This window comes from Hyla sarda, chromosome 3 (assembly GCF_029499605.1).
Source record: "Hyla sarda isolate aHylSar1 chromosome 3, aHylSar1.hap1, whole genome shotgun sequence".
NCBI classification, from domain to species: domain Eukaryota; kingdom Metazoa; phylum Chordata; class Amphibia; order Anura; family Hylidae; genus Hyla; species Hyla sarda.
Window position 1 is genome coordinate 194,904,975 of NC_079191.1, and position 24,521 is coordinate 194,929,495.

The 24,521-nt window shown below is 41.8% G+C and overlaps 1 protein-coding gene and 1 long non-coding RNA gene across 10 annotated transcripts in view; one reads left to right on the forward strand and one right to left on the reverse strand.

The window, feature by feature from the left end:
* The window catches only part of PHF3 (PHD finger protein 3), a 147,246-nt gene that overhangs the window by 52,277 nt on the left and 70,448 nt on the right, over positions 1–24,521 (forward strand). For all 4 annotated transcript variants that reach the window (XM_056565808.1, XM_056565807.1, XM_056565809.1 and 1 more), the window contains exons 4-6: positions 6,767–8,288; positions 17,745–18,063; positions 19,730–19,907. In XM_056565808.1, coding sequence (XP_056421783.1) covers positions 6,767–8,288; positions 17,745–18,063; positions 19,730–19,907 — 2,019 coding nt within the window. The remainder of the gene's footprint in view (positions 1–6,766; positions 8,289–17,744; positions 18,064–19,729; positions 19,908–24,521) is intronic.
* Positions 7,396–24,521, reverse strand: part of LOC130361998 (uncharacterized) — a 32,176-nt gene continuing 15,050 nt past the window's right edge. For 4 of the 6 annotated variants that reach the window (XR_008891224.1, XR_008891227.1, XR_008891226.1 and 1 more), the window contains 2 exons: positions 7,629–7,765; positions 7,396–7,517 (listed from right to left, as the gene is read on the reverse strand). This is a non-coding gene — a long non-coding RNA (uncharacterized LOC130361998). Of the gene's footprint in view, positions 7,518–7,628; positions 7,766–20,927; positions 20,983–24,521 lie in introns of all 6 variants that reach the window. The other 2 variants (XR_008891228.1, XR_008891225.1) reach the window with 2 other exon arrangements.

Here is a 24,521-nt window from a genome sequence, read left to right on the forward strand (position 1 = left end):
ATCCGGGGGCCACTGGAGGTAGCAGCTGGGTGAGGCTGGGCCGGCATGCACCTCTTACATATAATGCCCCCATCATGCACCCCTTATCTACCAGCAACACCCCCCCATCATCCGTCAGCTCATGCTATTACCACACAGGGTAGGTGGAATGGGGGGGTTGCTGGTGGATGATGGGGGTGCTACTTCTGGGGGTTCCCCACATTAGGTAGTAGCAGGTTCCCCACATTAGGTAGTAGCAGGTTCCCCACATTAGGTAGTAGCAGGTTCCCCACATTAGGTAGTAGCAGGTTCCCCACATTAGGTAGTAGCAGGTTCCCCACATTAGGTAGTAGCAGGTTCCCCACATTAGGTAGTAGCAGGTTCCCCACATTAGGTAGTAGCAGGTTCCCCACATTAGGTAGTAGCAGGTTCCCCACATTAGGTAGTAGCAGGTTCCCCACATTAGGTAGTAGCAGGTTCCCCACATTAGGTAGTAGCAGGTTCCCCACATTAGGTAGTAGCAGGTTCCCCACATTAGGTAGTAGCAGGTTCCCCACATTAGGTAGTAGCAGGTTCCCCACATTAGGTAGTACCAGGTTCCCCACATTAGGTAGTACCAGGTTCCCCACATTAGATAGGCAGCAGGCTCCCCACATTAGATAGGCAGCAGGCTCCCCACATTAGATAGGCAGCAGGCTCCCCACATAAGGTAGAAGCAGGTCAACATTAGGTCTAAGGAGGTTCCCCACATTAGGTTGAAGCAGGTTCCCCACATTAGATAGCATTGTCACCACTGTAGCCGTAAGTAGTCTGCTTGGCGGGGTGCCCCTCTCACCTACTCCCGTTCTTCGGCCGGTAGCAACACCCCCTCGACTTGATTGACGGGCTGCGTCATGGCTCTGCTCTGTCTGTTCAGTGAGCAGAGCGATGACGCGGCCCATCGTTCAATTGAAGAGGGCGTCGCTGCTGGCCAAAGTAATGGGACTTGGTGAGAGGAGCTTCCCGCGGCAGTGACTAATTTATAAGTTCATATCCTCTCCATCCCTAGGGGCAGGAGTGTCCCCCGGGGATGGTGAGGATAAAGATTTTACCCTATATAACGCTTTGCCAAGAGTTATATAGGGTAAAATCTGATGATTGGTTCCCCAAAAGATATTTTATTTACTAAAATTTGTCCAGCCGTTGCTAGTTTACAAATTACCTGCAAAGAAGGTGGGAGATGGCTTGCTGTGCTTCCCTGCCTCCACCTTCTTTGCTCAGCTATGCCCACCCATCTTGTAAATATTGATACTATTTCATTCTCTTGTCCTAGTGACATGAGAGCCTGTGCACACATGAACACTCTGCTCTTCTGGCAGAGAGCATGAGCCGCTCTTCCATTTTAGTATTATGAATATTCACAAAATGGCCAGGCATAGCTGGGCAAAGATTACGAAGGCAGGGAAGCTCAGCAGGCCAGCTCCCGCCTCCTTTGCGCAAAGAAGGTAATTTGCATACTAGCAAAAGGGGCTATATCTCAGAGATGGCTGGAACAATATTAGTAAGTAAAACCTCATTTTACTCCGGTTCACCCCACTATAGCCCAGTGCATTGGGTTTAGTGCGGGTGAACAGGTACACAAGAAAAAAAAAAAAACTTAAATTATTAACATAAAAAACTCTTTCCCTGTCCAGAGATTTTTTTGAGGAAACAGCTTCTGCACACCACAAAAGATGGCTGACATTGATAGACTATCATCTTCATTAGCTATGTCATCACTATAGAGAGAAATGAAGAAAAATCTATCCTTAGCATTTCTTTGCTCACCCTTCCTGTAAACATAGAAATATAGAATGTGTCGGCAGATAAAAACCATTTTGCCCATCTAGTCTGCCCAATAATCTGAATCCTATCAATAGTCCCTGGCCCTATCCTATATGACGGATAGCCTTATGCTTATGCCATGCATGTTTAAAGGGGTACTCCCGTGGAAAACTTTATTTTTTTTAAATCAACTGGTGCCAGAAAATTAAACCGATTTGTAAATAACTTCTATTAAAAAATCTTAATCCTTCCAGTACTTTTTTGGGGCTATATACTAAAGAGAAATCCAAAAAAGATTTCTGCTACGGACAGCCGAGAAGAGCCCAGCCACTTTCAAATATGCAGCAGAAAACTAGCAAGAACAAATAGCGTGTGAACGCACCTATATTACTTTTAAACCTTCACCCCTCAAATTTAAAACTATGTCCTCTTATGGTAGTTTTTCTTCTTTTAAATATGCATGTTAAGGTCCTTTAAACTTTCCTGGTAAGTTTTATTCTGCAATCCATGTACTAGTTTAGTAGCTCTTCTCTGAACTCTCTCTAGAGTATCTATATCCTTCTGGAGATATGGCCTCCAGTATTGTGCTCAATACTCCAAGTGAGGCCTCACCAGTGTTCTGTACAGAGGCATGAGTACTTCTCTCTTTCTACTGCTTATACCTCTCCCTATACATCCAAGCATTCTGCTAGCGTTTCCTACTGCTCTTTTACGTTGTCTTCCTACCTTTAAGTCTTCTGAAATAATTACTCCTAAATCCCTTTCTGCAGATACTGAGGTCAGGACTGTGTCAAATATTCTAAATTCTGCTCAAGGGTTTTTATGCCCCAGGTGCATTATCTTGCACTTGTCCACATTAAATTTCAGTTGCCAGAGTTCTGACCATTCTTCTAGTTTGCCTAAATTCTTTTCCATTTGGCGTATCCCTCCAGGAACATTAACCCTGTTACATATCTTTGTGTCATCAGCAAAAAGACACACCTTACCATCGAGACCTTTTGCGATATCACTAATGAAGATATTAAATAATATTGGTCCCGGTACAGATCCCTGAGGTACCCCACTGGTAACAAAACCTTGCTCTGAGTATACTCCATTGACTACAACCCTCTGTTGTCTGTTACTCAGCCACTGTCTAATCCACTCAACAATATGGGAGTCCAAGCTCAATGACTATAGTTTATTAAGTCTTCTAAGTGGGACAGTGTCAAAAGCCTTACTAAAATCTAGATATGCGATGTCTACTGCCCCTCCGCCATCTATTATTTAGTCCAGGTCTGGGAGGACGTCCCTCAGGAGACCATCCGCCACCTCATCAGGAGCATGCCCAGGCGTTGTAGGGAGGTCATACAGGCACGTGGAGGCCACACACTACTGAGCCTCATTTTGACTTGTTTTAAGGACATTACATCAAAGTTGGATCAGCCTGTAGTGTGGTTTTCCACTTTGATTTTGAGTGTGAGCCAATATCCAGACTTCCATGGGTTGATACATTTTATTCCCATTTGATAATTTTTGTGTGATTTTATTTTTTTTGTCATCACATTCAACTATGTAAAGATGAAAGTATTTCATACGATTAGTTCATTCAGATCTAGGATGTGTTATCTTAGTGTTCCCTTTATTTTTTTTGAACAGTGCATATATACATACATACATACAGTACAGATGAAAAGTTTGGACACACCTTCTCATTCAAAGAGTTTGTAGATTCACACTGAAGGCATTAAAACTATGAATTAACACATGTGGAATTATAGACATAACAAAAAAGTGTGAAACAACTAAAAATATGTCATATTCTAGATGGAAAGTGTCCCCAAGTGCAGTCACAAAAACCATCAAGAGCTACAAAGAAACTGGCTCACATGCGGACCGTCCCAGGAAAGGAAGACCAAGAGTCACCTGTGGAGGATAAGTTCATCCGAGTCACCAGCCCCAGAAATCGCAGGTTAACAACAGCTCAGATTAGAGACCAGGTCAATGCCACACAGAGTTCTAGCAGCAGACACATCTCTAGAACAACTGTTAAGAGGAGACTGTGTGAATCAGGCCTTCATGGTAGAATATCTGCTAGGAAACCACTGCTAAGGACTTGTTTGGGCTAAAGAACACAAGGAATGGACATTAGACTAGTGGAAATCTGTGCTTTGGTCTGATGAGTCCAAATTTGAGAGCTTTGGTTCCAACCACCGTGTCTTTGTGCGACGCAGAAAAGGTGAACGGATGGACTCTACATGCCTGGTTTCCACCGTGCAGCATGGAGGAGGAGGTGTGATGGTGTGGGGGGGCTTTGCTGGTGAAACTGTTAGTGATTTATTCAAAATTGAAGGCATACTGAACCAACATGGCTACCACAGCATCTTGCAGTGCCATGCTATTCCATCCGGTTTGCGTTTAGTTGGACCATCATTTATTTTTCAACAGGATAATGACCCCAAACACACCTCCAGGCTGTGTAAGGGCTATTTGACCAAGAAGGAGAGTGATGGGGTGCTGCGCCAGATGACCTGGCCTCCACAGTCACCAGACCTGAACCCAATGAAGGCAAAAGGGCCAACAAGTGGTAAGCATCTCTGGGAACTCCTTGAAGACTGTTGGAAGACCATTTCAGGTGACTACCTCTTGAAGTTCATCAAGAGAATGCCAAGAGTGTGCAAAGCAGTAATCCAAGCAAAAGGTGGCTATTTTGAAGAACCTAGAATATGATATATTTTCAGTTGTTTTACACTTTTTTGTTATATCTATAATTCCACATTTGTTAATTCATAGTTTTGATGCCCTCAGTGTGAATCTACATATTTCATAGTCATAAAAATAAAGAAAACTCTTTGAATGAGAAGGTGTGTCAAAATTTTTGGTCTGTACTGTGTGTGTGTGTGTATATATATATATATATATATATATATATATATATATATATATCACACACACACACACACACAGTCATGGCCGTAAATGTTTGCACCCCTGAAAGTATTTCTCACAGAAAAGGATTGCAGTAGCACATTTTGCTATACACATGTTTATTCCCTTTGTGTGTATTGGAACTAAACCAAAAAAGGAGGAAAAAAAGCTAATTGGACATAGTAGAACAGCGCTCGCCGGTCACATATGATTAGTTCTCAACCGGTATTGCGGTATGGGAAAAATTCATATCGTGCAGGACAAAAATTTCGGTATGAACCGGTATACCGCCCAGCACTATGAAAGGTGTCAAAGCAGGATGGTCCGGATGGTGGATAAGCAGCCCCAAACAAGTTCCAAAGATATTCAAGCTGTCCTGCAGGCTCAGGGAGCATCAGTGTCAATGCAAACTATCCATCGACATTTAAATGAAATGCTATGGCAGGAGACCCAGGAGGACCCCACTGCTGACACAGAGACATAAAAAACAAGAGTACATTTTGGCAAAATGAACTTGAGTAAGCCAAAATCCTTCTAGGAAAATGTTTTGTGGACAGATGAATCCAAGATAGAGCTTTTTGGTAAAGCACATCATTCTACTGTTTACCGAAAATGGAATGAGGCCTAAAAAAATAAAAAAAACACAGTACCTACAGTGAAATATGCTGGAGGTTCCATGATGTTTTGGGGTTGTTTTGCTGCCTCTGGCACTGGGTGCCTTGAATGTGTGCAAGGCATCATGAAATCTAGGATTACCAATGGATTTTGTGTCGCACTGTACAGCCCAGTGTCAGAAAGCTGGGTTTGCGTCCAAGATCTTGGGTCATCCAGCAGGACAATTACCCCAACGTATGTCAAAAAGCACTCAGAAGTGGATGGCAACAAAGCGCTGGAGAGTTCTGAAGTGGCCATAAATTCCATTGATCCCCTGTGGAGAGATCTTAAAATTGCTTTTGGGAAAAGGCGCCCTTCCAATAAGAGAGACCTGGAGCAGTTTGCAAAGGAAGAATGGTCCAACATTCCGTCTGAGAGGTGTAAGAAGCTTATTGATGGTTATAGGAAGTGACTTATTTCAGTTATTTTTAAGTTAAGGGTGCCAATAATTTTGTCCAGCCAATTTTTGGAGTTTGGTGTGACATTATGTCCAATTTGCTTTTTTCCTCCCTTTTTTGGTATAGTTCCAGTAAACACAAAGGGCATAAACATGTATAGCAAAACATGTGTTTCTACACTCCTTCATTTTCTTGAAAAATTTCCGGGGTGCCAACATTTACGGCCATCACTGTATATAGTAGTTTTGTAGTAGTAGTTTTGCTGCATTTTCAGTTTTTGCTATAATTTTTCAAAATTGTGGCATAAATGATGTTGTTTGTTGGTTTTCCAAACTGAAATAAATATGTATCATTTTATGACAAAAAAAAAAGTCAAAAATAACTAAAAATTGAACATGTTAACACAGGCTGAAGACGTCCGATCAAAATACCGTAAAGATGTAACACGTAAACACAGCCTGAAGACTTCCGATCTCGATAAATCTCTCTCTCTCTCTCTCTCTCTCTTCTCTCTTCTCTCTTCTCTCTTCTCTCTTCTCTCTTCTCTCTTCTCTCTTCTCTCTTCTCTCTTCTCTCTTCTCTCTCTCTCTTCTCTCTCTCTCTTCTCTCTCTTTTCTCTCTCTTCTCTCTCTCTCTCTGTGAAAATTAATATGGCTATAAACTCATGCCTGCAAGAACCTCTTAATTTTTCTGTAGTAATAGCCTGTGCTACACTATATTAGCAAAAAAATCATAATTCCTAAAGTGCTTCTTTTTTGCCATGTTTCTGACATTTTTATTGAAAAAGACTGTGGTTGTTAGGCAGTGTATCCCTAGCAATCGGACTACGTGGGTGTTCATCTCAAATATGGACTTTCACTGTGATAATATTTAAAGAAAAAGCTGTGTTGTACAGGTAATATGATTAATATTATCTCAGGCACAGACATTAATGGTCTGAAGTCAGATGCCCATATTCTGTTTACCATTGTGCAGTCTCAGATATGCACTTTTTCTAAGTGTAGTTCTATTTCATGTCTTTACAGAATCCACGAGATCACTAAGGCAAAGCACAGTTGAGAAATCTTTGAATCCTGTAAAGGTTTCAAGTCCAAAGAAAACTAGATATTCAAGGAAAGATACAGTAGTAGATAAAGTGAAAGATGAGGAGCTTGTTCTACAGTTGGAGACTAATGATATAAGAAGCAAAGGAGCAATTTCCTTAGAAGAACAAAGTTCATCTCCAGTAACAAGGAGATCAACAAGAATAACAAATAAGGGATTAAAGGATAAAAGTAATACTGCTGAAAATGAAACAGAAGAGTATAATAGTCCGGAAAATAATATTTCAGGAGTACACAAATCAGAAACTTTAAATGATGATGGCCTTGTTTTGTTAAATGAAAGTGCTAATAAAGTTGCGGAAGAAATGATAGAGTATGACTCAAGTAATTCAGTAGGACAACTGGCTGCTGACCAAGCCTTAGCAGAATTGGGACAAAACAAAGAATATCAGGTATATCCAGCTGAAGATAAAAAGACAGATATAATATATGATAAAGTTCATCAGGAGCTTGCACTTTTATCTGGAGTAGATGTTAATTTGGATGTGAAAACTGTGGTACTCCCAGAAGTGAACGATGTATGTATATTGCAAAATACTGATCAAAGGTCTACACAAGATGACATTGCAGAAACTTCTTTTATTTCTGCTGAAGTTTTAGATCCCAGCAATAATCTTCTTACTGAAACGGATACGTCGATTGTAGAAATCAGAGCTGAAAATCATCCTGAAAGCTGGAAAAGTGAAAAAAAAGTTCAGGTTACAGAAAATGAAGCAATACTTGAGAATGATAATAACAAAAAGAAAAGTTCTATCAAAAAAGGTCTAAGAAAGGTAAAACCCACCTTGGCTAAACAAGCAGTAACTGAGGAAAATACAGGGAAGAGTCTTGTTGCTTCAAAAGATGCTAGTTTAAACACCAAAACCACAAAATCTAGGTCTAAAATCGGTAGAAATCCCATTCCTCAATCTGTAAACCAACCTGAAAAGATGAAAATTGTTAAAGTAAAGAAGCAAGTATCTGAAGGTATGAAGGCTGATAAAGTCCCTTTACAAAATAAACTTAAAAAGAATTTGAATGTGGTTGTCAAAAAACATAATACACCTACACCATTAAAACAATTGGATGATGCGTTAAGAGATAATCACGGAAGTCTAAAAGAAGTGGAACAAGTGGTTTCATCTCGTTCAAGTAGCTTGTCTCATTCTAGTGACAAAGCTGTCGGTAAGCAGATGTCCTCCAAAGGGAGCAAACTAGTAAAGGATGAGGCAGAAAAGAAAGAAGCAACTGAGCAGTCAGAAGAAAAGACAAAGCTGAAAAAGTCCCTGCCTCCTCGCCAGAGGAGGAGTAGTAAAAGTATTTCTGTTGAGGAGCCACCACTGTTTATTCCTGATAACATTCCTACTATAAAAAAAGAAGGAACAGAGGGGACTTCTCCAACTGATAAGTATATTTGGAACCCAACCAGGCATTGTAGTTCCTGCAGAAAACTTCATGGAAACAGGTAGGATTTGATTCTAGTTTTTATGCCCAAATTGCTTGCTTTGTTTGTTAAAAGAATAAGGAGAAATGTGCCCCCCCCCCCCTCTTTATTATGGCACAGTTATATCTTTTCAAATGAGTAAACGGCTGGGGTTGGAAGTTTTGACCATTAGAGCAAGAACCAGGCTGTGGTTATTCTACATCACCATGTTTATTCAGGGTTGTACAATAAAGCTCCTTGATGAGCACTATAAAAAGGTGTATTTGCGGTATTTAACCCCTTGGGCTATGGGTACACCCTGGCTCCCTGGTACTTAAGGACCCAGGGCGTACCTGTACCGTACCGTTCCTGATATCTATCAGCAGGAATCCCGTGCAAATTCCCAGGGGGTCCTGAGACCCCCACCATGTCGTCAATCGCTGCAAATCGCTGGTCAATTCAGGTCTCCGGTGAACCGGAAAATAAGGGGAATCGGGATGGCCAAGACACCCACGATTCCCCTGAAGGTATAGTAATGAGGTGGCAGGGGTGCCACGCCTCCTATCCGACCAATAGCAGATCGAGGGCATTGGGTTAAAGTTTGGTTCCCTTGTTCTTCCCACCCACAGTAGTCTGGGCAGAACGGGGGAACTGTCCTGTGACCGGTGCCAGAGGTCCACTTACCATCAGCGACGGGCGGCGATGATGTGTGGCTAACTCCCTGGTGAAGACAACAGAAGCCGGTGAGTTGCCTAGCAGCATCTGGAGGGCTACAGTTTGGAGACCACTATACAGTGGTCTCTAAACTGTAGCCCTCCAGATGTTACAAAACTACAACTCTCAGCATGCCCAGACAGCTGTTTGGGCATGCTGGGATTTGTAGTTTTGCAACAGCTGGAGGGCTACAGTTTGGAGATCACTGTGCAGTGGTTTCTAAACCATGGCCCTCTAAATCTTGCAAAACTACAACTCCCAGCATGCACGAACAACAAACGTCTGTCTCGCCATGCTGGGAGTTGTAGTTTTGCAACAGCTGGAGGCACACTGGTTGGAAAAGCTTCAGTTAAGTTCTGTTATCTAACTCAGTATTTTCCGACCAGTGTGCCTCCAGCTGTTGTATAACTACATCTCTCAGCATGCCCTTCAGCGATTAGTACGTGCTGGGAATTGTAGTTTTGCAACAGCTGGAGGCACACTGGTCGGAAAATACTGAGTTAGATAACAGAACTTAACTGAAGGTTTTCCAACCAGTGTGCCTCCAGCTGTTGCAAAAGTACAACTCTCAGCATGCACGGTTTGCCCCCCCCCCCCCCCCATGTGATTGTACAGGGTACATTCACACGGGCGGGTTTACAGTGAGTTTTACTACTTCAAGTTTAAGCTACGTCAAATCTTCCGCCGCAGCGCAGACTCCTAGCGGGAACCTCACTGTAAACTGTACCCTAAAAACACTACATTACACTACACTAACACATAATAAAGGGTAAAACACTACATATACACCCCCTTACACTGTTCCCCCCCCCCCAAATAAAAATGAAAAAAATTATCGTACAGCAGTGCTTCCAAAACAGAACCTCTAGCTGTTGCAAAACAACGGCATGCTATCCAGGCATGCTGGGAGTTTAGCAACAGCTGGAGGCACCCTGTTAGGGGTATTCTACGCCCGTGATTCCCAATGTCCACCCCTATGCAATCCCTAATTTAGTCCTCAAATGCATATGGCGCGCTCTCACTTTGGAGCGTTGTCGTATTTCAAGGAAACAGTTTAGGGTCACATATGGGATATTTCCGTACTCGGTAAAAATTGCGTTACAAATTTTGGGGGCTTTTTCTCCTTTTACCCCTTATGAAAAGGAAAAGTTGAGGTCTACACCAGCTTGTTAGTGTAAAAAAATTTTAAATGTTACACTAACATGCTGGTGTTTCCCCATACTTTTTATTTTCATAAGAGGTAAAAGGAAAAAAACGTCCCCCAAAATTTGTAACTCAATTTCTCCGGAGTACGTAAATACCCCATATGTGGGCGTAAAATGCTCTGCGGCTGCACAACAAGGCTCAGGAGTGAGAGTGCATTATGTACATTTGAGGCCTAAATTGGTGATTTGCACAGGGGTGGCTGATTTTACAGCGGTTCTGACATAAATGAAAAAAATAAATACCCACGTGTGACTCCATTTTGGAAACTACACCCCTCACGGAATGTAACAAGGGGTATAGTGAGCCTGAACACCCCACAGGTGTTTGACAAATTTACGTTAAAGTTGGATGGGAAAACAATTTTATTTTTATTTTTTACTAAAATGCTGGTGTTACCCAAAATTTTCATTTTCACGAGGGAAAATAGAAAATAAGCCTCCCAAAATTTGTAACACCATTTTTACTGAGTAAGAACATACCCTATATGTGGATGTAAAGTGCTCTGCGGGCAAACTACAATGCTCAGAAGAGAAGGAGCGCCATTGGGCTTTTCGCGAGAAAATTTGTCCGGAATTGAAGGCCATGTGTTTACAAAGCCCCCATAGTTCCAGAACAATACTCCCCATCCCCCCCCCCCCCACATGTAACCCCATTTTGGAAACTACACCCCTCACAGAATTTAATAAGGGGTGCAGTGAGCATTTATGCCCCACAGGTGTCTGACAGATATTTGGAACAATGGTCCGTGAAAATGAAAAATGTAATTTTTCATTTGCTCAGCCCTCTGTTCCAGAGATCTGTCATATGCCAGTGGGGTGTAAATGCTCACTGCACCCCTTATTTAATTCTGTAAGGGGTGTAGTTTCCAAAATGGGGTCACATGTGGGGGGGGGGTCCCACTGTTCTGGCACCACAGGGGGCTTTGTAAACGCACATGACCATCGGCTTCTATTCCAACCAAATTCTCTCTCCAAAAGTTCAATGGCGCTCCTTCTCTTCTGAGCATTGTAGATTGCCCGCAGAGCACTTGACGTTCACACAATTTTGGGGGGCATTTTCTCCTATTTCCCCTTGTAAAAAATGTAAAATTTAAAAACACATCCAACTTTAACAAAAAGTTGTCAAACACCTGTGGGATGTTAAGGCTCCCTGTACCCCTTGTTACATTCCTTGAGGAGTGTAGTTTCCAAAATAGAATGCCATGTGGGAGATTTTTGCTCTTCTGGCACCATAGGGGCTTCCTAAATGTGACCTGCCCCCCAAAAACCATTTCAGCAAAATTTGCTTTCCAAAAGCCAAATGTGACTCCTTCTCTTCTGAGGATTATAGATCGCCCGTAGTGCACTTGACGTCCACACATGAGGGGAGATTAATCAAAACCTGTCCAGAGGAAAAGTTGCTGAGTTGCCCATAGCAACCAATCAAATCACTTCTTTCATTTTTAACAAGGTCTCAGCAAAATGAAAGAAGCAATCTGATTAGTTGCTATGGGCAACTCAGCAACTTTTCCTCTGGACAGGTTTTGATAAATCTCCCCCATGGTCTATTTCCACACTCAGAGGAGATGGGGTTACACATTTTGGAGGACATTTTCTCCTATTACCCGTTGTAAAAATGTAAAATTTGGGGGTAAAACAGCATTCTAGTGAAAAAAAATATTCATTTACACATCCAACTTTAACGAAAAGTCGTCAAACACCTGTGGAGTGTTAAGGCTCAGTAGTTTTCAAAATAGTATGCCAGGTGTTTTTTTTTTCCTGTTCTGGCACCATAGGGGCTTCCTAAATGTGACATGCCCCCCAAAAACCATTTCAGAAAAACTCACTCTCCAAAATCCCATTGTCGCTCCTTCCCTTCTGAGCCCTCTAGTGAACCCACAGAGCACTTGACATACACATATGAGGTATTTCCTTACTAAAGAGAAATTGGGTTACAAACTTAAGGATAATTTCTCTCCTTTTACCCCTTGTAAAAATTCAAAAACTGGGTCTACAAGAACATGTGAGTGTAAAAAATGAAGATTTTGAATTTTCTCCTTAACTTTGCTGCTATTCCTGTGAAACACAAAAACTTAACTTTCTGAATGTCCTTTTGAATACTTTGAGGGGTGCAGTTTTTATAATGGGGTCATTTATGGGGTATTTCTAATATATACAGGTCCCTGAAAAATTCTGATTTTGAAAAGTTTTTAGAAAAATTGGAAAATTGCTGCTGAACTTTGAAGCCCTCTGAAGTCTTCCAAAAGTAAAAACATGTCAACTTTATCATGCAAACATAAAGTAGATATATTGTATATGTGAATCAATATATAATTTATTTGGAATGTCCATTTTCATGATAAGCAGAGAGTTTCAAAGTAAAAAAAAAAATGCAAAATTTTCAAATTTTTCATAAAATTTTGGAAATTGTCACCCAGAAATGATGCAAGTATCGACAAAATTTAATACTAACATAAAGTAGAATATGTCACGAAAAAACATTCTCGGAATCAAAATGAAAAGTAAAAGCATCCAAGAGTTATTAATACTTAAAGTGACAATGGTCAGATGTGCAAAAAATGGCCGAGTCCTTAAAGAGTAGCTCCCACAATCCTTTTTTTTTTTTTTCCTGTTCCTGCCTATTGCCCATCTATCCCTAACCCCCTCCCTGCCTTTCATTTTTTTTTTTTTAGTATCTGAGAAATGCCTTTTTGTCTACCTAGTAGTGTGCTCACTTACCAAGTAGACAGGCAGACTTCCCCAGCAGGCGTGACGTCACTGATGCCTGCCGCCCTTAGCTCATCTATACAGGGTGCCTCCAGCTGTTTCACCACTACAACTCCCAGCTTGCCCTGACATCTATTGGCTGTCAAGGCATGCTGGGAGTTGTAGTGGTGAAACAACTGGAGGCAGCCTGTGTTGAAAAAAAAAAACTTTATGGCCATGGCCACGGCGCTACCCCGAACCCCGCTCTGTCACCCCCCCTGAACCCCGCTCTGTCCCCCCCCCCCCCCTGAACCCCGCTCTGTCCCCCCCCGAACCCCGAACCCCGCTCTCAGTCCTCCGAACCCCGCTCTCATACCGAAGTGCAGGACAGCAGCAGCGGTGTATATGCCGGGAGACAGGGCCAGTGTGTGAGGCCAGGGAGCCAATGCGCGCATCCTCTGATCTCAGCGCTCTCTCCCACCTGTCTGATTGACAGGCAGGGAGTGAGCACAGGCTGACTGAACTAGGACCGATTGCCCGGCTGGCATCGGTCCTAATTCGCTAGTGATGTCATCTGAGGCTTCAGCCGTCCACTAGGAGGGAGACCCCTAGTGACTGGTTCTTAAATGTAAATTACACTATTTTAATTATATAAAAAATAATGAAAGTATATTAGAGATATCTTGTAGTACATAAGTATGTATGTGCCCCCACATATAATGCCCCCCTGTCATGTGCCCCTCATATATAATACCCCCTGTCCTGTGACCCCCACATATAATGCCCCATGTCCTGTGTTCCTCACATATAATACCCCCCTGACATGTGCCCCTCACTTATAATTTGCCCCCGTCACTTATAATTTGCCCGTCCGTACCGCGCCCGAGTAGTTGTCACCTTCCTCACACGCTGCTCCATTCTTGCAGTGTGAGTGAGAGCTGCGGGGACATGATCTCCGGGCGACGGCGTGATGATGTGATGTCATCGCGCCAGCCTGCTGTGTGTGGCGTCCCCGCGGCTCTCACTCCCACTGCAAGAATGGAGCAGCGTGTGAGAAAGGTGAGGGAGTGGTGGAGCAGGACAGCTGGCAGCTCCCGCTCCACCATGCTGTCAGCTGTCAGGGAGAAGCAACAATCCCTGGATCCGCCACTGCTTCAGGGTCTGGACTGAAGTCCCGCAATTTGTGCGCCTAGTGCGCACGCCTTGTTTTGCCGTGCGGACCAGCGCTGGACGCATTATCGGCAGGTTAGATGCTGATACCAATAACTTTCAAAATCGATAATATCGGCCAATCCCATAATCGGTCGATCCCTATTTAAGAAAATTATAACTTTTTGACCAAAAATAAGTTTGCTTAAAATTGGCCTCCAGGGAGATAGTGGGGGGGGGGTCTCAGCAGCGGGCCCCCCGCGATCAGACATCTTATCCCCTATCCTTTTGGATAGGGGATAAAATATTTTTGCCCGGAATACCCCTTTAATAAAAATAAATTTGGTATCTCTGCATGCGCAATTTTTCGAAATATTAAAATATAACATGTATCCTGTACAGAAAAGGACGCAAATGTAAAAAAAAAATATATATATACCAAACCACAGAATTTTAATTTTTGTAATATCCCAGAAAAAAAGTTATATATACCAAAATGGTACCAATACAAAAAAACAGATTATGGCGCATAAAAATTGCCCTCATACAGCCTCGAATGCGAAGATAACATTAGTTACAGGGGTCAGAAAATCGCAATTAAAAATTTACAAACTATACAAATCTGGTATTGCTGTAATCAGGCCGGCCTAAAGTATCAAAATAGCATGTTAGCTCAACCACAAGGTAAATGGCGTAGAAAAGGCTACTCTGTCTTGAGTCAGCTTTATTTTGTTTATAATTGGAGTTGAGTGAATCTACAGATAGATTCCATGAATTCCCGAGCTAATGAATCGACCATCAATTAATTTAGTCTTGTTAAAGTCATTCCGCTTTATAAGTGTTTAAAGGACAACTGTAGTGGTCAAAAATCCCTGCCCAAATGTTCCCCAAACAAAAGTTATACAATTCAGTCAATTAGTTCTATTTACCTATATGCAGCAGTTTCTGAGATATTAGAGATGCCAGCATAGCCCAGTAGTCCTGCGTCCGTCCCCTATTCATTACATTGCAGCCGCCATCTTGGGGACGGAGATCTCTTCCTCCCAGCAGTGTTTGTGCTCCCCCTAGCCTCTGTCAGGTCCTCCCTGCTTATGCATATGCATGAGCAGGTGCTTTCTGAGGCAGCCATAGGCTCATCCTCAGAAACGCCCCTATCTGTAAGATTGAAGCAGGGGGAGAATGAGGACGTCCACAGCTCCTCCCCCCTCCCCTGCTCTGTCTACATAGGACCTCACTTATCACGGGGAGGTTTCAAGTTTTCATGGGGGAAACACAGAGCAGGGAGGGGAGGACGTGTGTGTGAAGGAGACATATTACACTGCACGGGCTGGTGGTGTATAGACTACAGGGAATAAATATCATACTGGAGATGATTCTTTGTGTGAGGGGGGGGACTACTGAATGACACATGCTGGGAGTTGTAGTCCCTGTTATGTGTGTGTGTATGCCAGTGTTTCCCAACCAGGGAATGCTGGGAGTAGTAGTTTTGCAACATCTGGAGGCACCCTGGTTGGGAAACACTGGTGTATGAACTACAGCTCCCAGGAGACTACAGAGATACAATAGAGGTGTTTGTGAACTACAACTCCCAGGAGACTACAGAGATACAATAGAGGTGTTGGTGAACTACAACCCCCAGGAGACTACAGAGATACAATATAGGTGTTGGTGAACTACAACACCCAGGAGACTACAGAGATACAATAGAGGTGTTTGTGAACTACAACACCCAGGAGACTACAGAGATACAATAGAGGTGTTTGTGAACTACAACACCCAGGAGACTACAGAGATACAATATAGGTATTGGTGAACTACAACACCCAGGAGACTACAGAGATACAATAGAGGTGTTTGTGAACTACAACACCCAGGAGACTACAGAGATACAATAGAGGTGTTGGTGAACTACAACTCCCAGGAGACTCCTGATACAATAGAGGTGTTGGTGAACTACAACACCCAGGAGACTACAGAGATATAATAGAGGTGTTTGTGAACTACAACTCCCAGGAGTCTCCTGATACAGTAGAGGTGTTGGTGAACTACAACTCCTTTATACACTCAAACAGCAGAAAGCTGACAGGGCATGCTGGGATTTGTAGTCTTGCAACAGCTGGAGGCACCACTGGAATTCCCAGCATGCCCGAACAGCATATAAAATAACTGGGCATGCTTGGAGTTGTAGTTGTGAAAAAGATGGAGGGACCCCTATCAGGACAGTTTTATAGACAAACAATTATGTTTTTTTTTAACCATTTTTACTTTCACTCTCCACTCTCCAGTGCCCACATTACAGTGAGCACGGAGGCAGCCTGCTTCATCACTGGACAGGAGCCAGCATGGGGAGGGGGAGATGAGCAGAAGGGGAGGGTGTATGCATAGGGAAGGGAGATGTGGGCGTTACAATATAATAATTTGCTCGGGGGGATAGAACAGGGGGAGGGCAGCAGCTTACAGGAAGTAAGCACAAGGCATGATGGGAGATGTAGTTTTACTTTCACTTCTCCGTAATTTGTGTGCTGATAACGGGAGAACGACTGGGCCAATTTTGATGGGGGAGACATCATTGGAAAGGTCTTTCAAAGACCTATTAAATGAGCACTGCAGATGTCCTTTAAGTCCCCAGGAGAAGTCTGGAATGAGACTGTATCATTCTAGTCTGCTCCAGGGAATTGGAACTATTGAGAAGTGGAATGTCTTCTACAAGACTAAATGAAGTGATGACAGATTAACTCAATTTGGGTTTGGTGAATATTACTGTAGATTCAGTCAACTCTTTAAATGGGCATTGTCAGATACAAAAACTTTTGATATGATGTAAAGCGTGCACAACCAATAGGTTTACAAAATGCTTTCATTAGAAAATTTTCTGTATTTCATACTGAAAAAGCCAGTCAGACAACTGCCCCCCTGCCTGCTTGGACATATACTTGTCCTGCATTGTCCATGCATCATCATCTATGTCATGGACACACTCCGTTGATTGACAGCTGTGAACGCAGGGCTCTCTGCTGGAGGAAAAATCCTCCCACTGTCAGCTTGTGTCGCGCTACTGTCAGTGACGACAAGCTGGGAGTTGTAGTTTTGCTAATGCTAGGGGAGATGTGAGCAGACAGCATACTGAGGGAGGGGGCGGAGACCTGCACAGTGAGGCCACGCCCCCTCCCTTTGAGAGGAATTCAGACTAGTGAGCTAAAGGAAAAGTTAATTAAAAAAAAATAAATAAAGGTGCTAGACACAAAAAAATTTCATGTACATGGTCAGGATTAGGTACTAAGTGATATATTTAAAAAACATTTTTTGGGGGGGATCTGACAGGTACGCTTTAAGTATTTAAATTTATAACATACAGGTATATAATGTTGATGTCTTCCATAACGTAAACATGTCAGGTGATTTATGTTGCCTATCTGAGAGTATCATAGTATAGAGGGAGAAAAGCTGACATCTATGATATATATTATATTGTGTGTATGTAAATATGTATATTTTTTTTTATATGATTTGGATTAGGATTTCTAAATAAAAAGCTAAGTATAAGTGTGTACAGAGAAGTGCATGATATTGCTGTCTGAATGCATTTTGACATGTGGTTATTCAATAAATCCTTGCATCTAAAAACCTTCAACCCCTGGAAACTTAGTATGCATGTGAATTGCATAAGACAGGAGCAAGTTTTTTCTCCTAAATATGATTTGCGTCACTGATCAATTTTTTAATAAGATCAAATTTCACTCAACAGGTTCATGGTGGGATGTGGAAGGTGTGATGACTGGTTTCATGGAGAATGTGTTGGTTTAACCCTTGCTCAAGCGCAACAAATGGAAGTGGATGACAAAGAATACATATGTGCTAAATGCTGTGCAGAAGAGGAGAAAATGGATATCACAGAAACTGACCTTTCTAGTGATAACCAGAAGACCAGTTTACACCAAGATGTTAAAAGTTTGGAAAATGATAAAACAATGATTACAGAAAGTCATAGCTTACCACAAGAAAAATCCAAGCCAAGTGATGATACCATGAAAAACAAAGAACACAAAGTTAAGATTTCCAAAAAGGTATCTATGACCATATATTCTTGTCTTAATAGCTTTCAATAATTTGATTCTAATACTTCTTTTACTCATTCCCCATGTAAAGTATCAGGATATGGCTTTGCAGTCATCTGTGTAAAAGATCAGTGTGTGCAGTGTTATAGGTCCCTATGGGAACTATAACACTGCAAAAAAAAAGTGAACAAAAAAAGTTAATAAAGATCATTTAACCCCTCCCCTAATAAAAGTTTGAATCACCCCCCTTTTCCCATAAAAAAAAAAACTGTGTAAATAAAAATAAACATATATGGTATCACCGCGTGCGTAAATGTCCGAATTATAAAAATATATTTTTAATTAAACTGCACGGTCAATGGTATACGCGCAAACAAATTCCAAAGTCCAAAATAGCGTATTTTTGTTCACTTTTTATAACATAAAAAAAATGAATAAAAAGTGATCAACAAGTCCGATCAATACATAGATGGTACCATTAAAAACTTCAGATCACGGCGCAAAAAATGAGCCCTCATACCGCCCCATACATGGAACAATAAAAAAGTTATAGGGGTCAGAAGATGACAATTTTAAACATATACATTTTCCTGCATGTGGTTATAATTTTTTTCCGAAGTAATAAAAAAATCAAGCCTATATAAGTAGGGTATCATTTTAATAGCATGGACCTACAGAATAAAGATAAGGTGTCATTTTTAATGAAAAATTTACTGCGCAGAAACAGAAGCCCCCAAAATTTACAAAATGGGTTTTTTTCTTCCATTTTGTCGCACAATGATTTTTTTTCCGTTTCACCGTAGATTTTTGGGTAAAATGACTGATGTAATTACAAAGTAGAATTTGGGGCGCAAAAAATAAGCCATCATATGGATTTTTAGGTGCAAAATTTAAAGGGTTATGATTTTTAAAAGGTAAGGAGGAAAAAACAAAAGTGCAAAAACGGAAAAATGTTATGTCCTTAAGGGGTTAATATCAGGAGCTTGCCTGTAAAGAACTGCTAGTAATTCAGTGGCAAGGGCAAATAATCCTGAAGACAATGGGTACTCCTGCCTGATTCCCTTCACATCTCTACGGGTTGAGGGCATTGATACAGACATTTTAGGTAGACTCGGGTGGGAATATAGAACTTTTAAGTGAACCGAGGAATGGTCTTGTTATGCTGTGATGTAGGACTGCAAATATTTTCATAGTCCACAATCATATGCCTTCTAAATGTCTAACCCCAAGCAAAGCAATTGAAGTATTTTAGTGCTAACCCTAAGCACACTATTTAGAATTTTTATGTTATTATTAGGGTTTTGTGGACCCAGTATAAAGCCTACCTGGTCCACACCAATAAGACTCGGTAAAAAAAAAAGTTCATCCTATTGGCCAATATTGCCAACAACTCTGTATCCAAATTAATCAAGTATATTGTTCTATGGTTTGAAGAAAAAATAGAAACTTTATTGGGTTTTGGCAAGACAGTCATGAGACACATGATGACCTTGCAGGAGATGGTTGCGGTATGCTAAAATATGAAGAGGAAAAAAAAATGGTGTAAAACTTTTATGCTTAAGATATGATTTTCCTCCTTATAAAAGCCTTATGGGGAACCCAATCCCAACCCAGGTCAGAATCCTTTTATTTTTTTTATCTTTATTAGGGAACATGACATTGTTTTTGCTTTTAGATTCCTGGAGATGCTAGGCATTCCACAGAAAACAAGGATTCAGATATTAAGAGACAACACACTCCAAATCGCAAGAGCTCTGCCACAGCAGTTCACAGAGTATCAGAGGAAAGAAGTGAAAAGTCTTCAAAGGATTCCACAACTGCTTCAACTCCTGATGAAAAGACTACAAAGTCTGGTAAAACATAGATCAACTTGCCATCTTCTGTTCAGAATTCTTTCTCCTCAGCATCTGGTGGCACATTTTATTAAAGGAAAACTGTCACCCTGACCAACCACACTAAACCCAATACATATATATATAGTGTGGGTGACCAGGAGTGCAAAGAGGTATCACTTACCAATTTCCATCTATTGGCTCCTGTGATATTGCCCAAAGAAAGTCCTGTGCTCAGTTTGATTAATTGCGTGCAGGAGGCGTGGGGCCCCACCGACTGCCCGCCCCCTGCTTCTTGTTGCCACCTGAAACAATCTGCCTCTATTAGTATATTCAAATTCTGCGCTGTGCAGTTAGTTTACAGCCAACTCTCATGTCCTAGTGACGTGTGTGCTCTTTTTGCCAGAGCACCTCGCTCATGTGACATGCGACTCACATCACTAGGACGTGAGAGCGGTCTGTAAACTAACTGCGCTTGCACTTCTGCTACAGAATTTAAATATGCTAATAGAGGCAGATTGTTTTATGAGGCAGATTGTTTCATGAGGCAGAAAGAAGCAGGGGGCGGGCAGTCGGTGGGGCACAGCCTCCTGCACGCAATTAATCGAATTGGGCATGGGACTTTCTTCGGACAATATCACAGGAGCCACTGGACGGAATTTGGTAAGTGACACCTCTTTGCACTCCTGGTCACCAACACTATAACCCTGTGTATTGGGTTTAGTGTGGGTTATCAGGGTGACAGCCTGTCACCAGATTTTTGCTGCCCTGCCTATTTGTTCATACGTTAAATGGCTGGCCCTTTTTTTTTTGCAGTTTATAGCCCCAATATACATTCAAATGAAAATAACTGTTTTTGGTATAGTTTTTGCTATAAGCTGAAAATATAGGCATCAAAATGGCTGCAAAATAGTTTAAAAACCAGCTAAAAAATTTTATAAATAAATCTTAAACTGCTGAAAATACAGCTGTAATTTCAGACATAAATAAAAAAAAAATTAGAGTTGAAGAATTACAGTTAAAAAAACAGTGTGTACTTACAAAAAACTGTGCCTAGGAGTTCCTGCTCACCCGCCATAGATTGATGGCGTTCCATCTATGGACAGTATTGAAAGAATGCTGTCAAATATTTATATTACAAAATCAATTTAAAAAAAAAACTAATATAGCGTGTAAATCGGGGTCCCTGACACCAGATTTAGGCTCCCCTCAGACAGAGCAGTCTAAGTTTGGTGTCAGTCTCTTAAATGACTGGTGTAAAAAAAATCCTTGTCTTCAGAAGTGCTTTAAACAATCTCTGTTAATAGATCGGAGCATCACCACCACTTTGAAAATTCCTCCTTTGTTGAATCTCAAACACCTCAGATTGTGACCCAGTGGGGAAGGAGCACAATGATAAATTTATATCACTCATCGGCCATCTTCTGCCTGTAATTCAGTTCTCACAAATATAAAAAAAAGTTGTTTTTATCTATTTGAGACCGGTAAGTGCTTTAAAACCATACTGGTAAAGGGTTCCATTAGAGATTTTTAAAGGAAATCTGCCACTAGCATTATGACACTGATTTCAGTGATATATCCCTTCTTTACCTGCAGCAATTTCCATAAAATCTGTATTTATATAGTGAACATTGAGTGGCGCCACATTTCACCCTTCTCAATAGCTGAATCCCAGAGCTTAGCTTCCCCTTCCTTGTGGACTAACCTTTGCAAAGGTCACAGAGTAAGCTCTGTAACCTTTCCCATCCATGCCAATGAGACAGTTTCTGTCTATTATTGCCTATGTACATAGGGATTGCCATTAAACGTATCTCTTAATGCTGTTTAAAACACCCCTGGCAAGATGGCTGCCCTCATAATAATGTACTTAACAAATTACATTAAAAAAATAGACTCAAAAAAGCAGATACATTCACGTTTAAAAGAGAATTCTAAATCATTCACAAAACTTTTGTTTAAACGGGCGCTATCAGATGCAAAAACTTTTCATATGTTGTAAAGCATGCAAAACCAATAGGTTTTACAATTGCTTTCATTCAAAATGTTCAGTATTTCATACTGAAAAAGCCAGTCTTAACAACTCCTGCTTGGACACATACTAGTCCTGCTGTGTCCATGCGTCATCACCTATGTCACGGACACACTTCCTTGATTGACAGCTGTGAGCGCAGGGCTCACAGCTGGAGGAAAAAATCCTCCCACTGTCAGCTTGTGTCCCGCTACTGTCAATGAGGACAAGCTGGGAGTTGCAGTTCTGCTAATGCTAGGGGAGATGTGAGCAGACAGCATACTACGGGAGGGGGCAGAGACCTGCACAGTGAGGCCACGCCCATTCCCATTGAGAGGAATTCAGACTAGTGAGCTAAACTAAAAGTGTAATAAAAAAATAAATAAAGTTGCTGGACACATCAAAATTAGATTAGGTACTGAGTGATATATTTCAAAAAATTTTTTTATGTTGTATCTGTCCAAACTAGAAACACAGTCTTAAAGGGGTTGTCCAGGCAAAGAAACAACCTGTGCATGATGTCAAAAAGTATAATAAAGCAACGTAATAGTTATTAGCCATAAGGCAATTATCTCTTTATATCAGCTCAGCTCTCTCCCTTATAGCTACAAAATCACATTCAGAGCTTCATCCCTGCACACCCCTGCCCTCCTGTTTGCTCCTGGAGAGACCAGTAATGTAAAGGGGGCAGCTTATATTATTGCTTATTAGATTTTAAGTAAGAGGAAATCTTTTTCAGTCACAGTAGTTTCAGAACAGGCTCACTGCTGTTTTATATAAGAAACACTTCCTGCTGCCTTCCTTAAAATATAATGAGCAGTACTTTAAGCTCCCCCTTTTCACATTAAATGTTCTGGTCCTTAGCAAACAGGAGCCGAGAGGGAAGCAGGGAGGGAAGCTGTGCTTTCAGAGAGTGTGACAGGACATTATAGGTACAAGCCAGACAGCCCAGCTGATATGGAGAGATCTGTGCAGTATGGCTAATAACATTATATGAGTAAATTGCTTTATTATACTTTTTGACATCATACACAGGTTGTTTCTTTCGCTAGATAACCCATTTAATCTGGAGCACTGGATGTAAAAACTGCTTTGAACATTGTAGGGGGAGAAGTATGGATAAAGCTGAGGACCTGGAACTGCTCTTACATACTGGGTGCTAGCTGTGTTTTAAAGCTGACACCTGCCTGCAGCTTTCATCCTATTGTGGGCAGGTAAAAAAAAAAAAGTTTTTCGAAGTACGCCTGCACACCATATATTCTCTATGGGACCACCAAAGATTTCCATGTTTCGTGGCATCATAATAAATAAATGGAGCCCTGGTCATGCATAAGTGGTGCACAGTTTTGTGCCCGTTCCCTGGATCTGTTAGAGGGGTATATGGATTGGACCCTCACTGACCAGCTTGTTGTCCCTTATTCTATGGTCAGGGTAAAATGTTAAAAGATAAGCATACCCCTTTAACAAACTGAGGCTATGTTTTTATCATGTTTTCCATTCATATTCAGCAGATATCCTATACTGAACATTTGTTTTAGTGATGGCGCTTAAAGGTGTACTCCGGTGAAAAACTATTTTTTTAAATTAACTGGTGCCAGAAAGTTAAACCGATTTATAAATCAGACGTGTAGAAGAATGTGAAATAAGCGGCACTCACCACGTCCAGATAGCGACAAGCTTCTTTATTTCATAAGGTGCAGTTAGGACATACAGTTTTATAAATTACTTCTATTAAAAAATATTTACCCTTCTAGTACTTTTTAACGGCTGTATGCTACAGAGGAAATTATTTTCTTTTTGAATTTCTTTTTTGTCTTGTCCACAGTGCTCTCTGTTGACACATCTGTCTGTGTCAGGAACTGTCCAGAGCAGGAGAGGTTTGCAATGGGTATTTTCTCCTTCTCTGGACAGCTCATGATATGGGCATCAGGTGTCAGCAGAGAGAACTGTGGACAAGACCAAAAAGAAATTCAGAAAGAAAATAATTTCCTCTGTAGCATACAGATGCTAAAAAGTACTGAAAGGGTAAAGATTTTTTTATAGAAGTAATTTGCAAATCTGTTTAACTTTCTGGCACCAGTTGATTTATTTAAAAAAAATTAAAAATAAAATAAATAAATGTTTTCCACCGGAGTACCCCTTTAACCTGTTGGGGACCAGCGGGCGGGCATCGGACCGGGATGCCTGTTGAAATAATTCAGCAGGCATCCCGTGCAATTGCCTTGGGGGTTCATGAGACCCCCCCGCCCCCCCCCCCATGTCAGCGATCGGGGTTTATTCCGGGCTAATCTGGTCTCTGATGACCCGATAGTCCGGAAAAAGGGGTAATCGGAGCTGTCGGAGACCTCCCAGATCATCCTAGAGGATAGGAGCGAGGTGGCAGGGTGCCACTTCCTCTTATCCCCTGCGATTGGCCGATCGGCAGACCGATTGGCAAATTGCAGGGCAGGGGAGTGGGGGAACGTTAATTTACCCCGCTGCCCTCCCCTGGATGTCGGGGCAGAGCGGGGGAAGATGGCAGCGAGGTGCGGGGGCCGTGGATGCGGCGGGGACAGGCTGCCGTTACCTGGGGACCGGCGGCAGTCACGCGGGGACCAGGACCGGCAGCAGGCAAGTGGTGCGCCGGC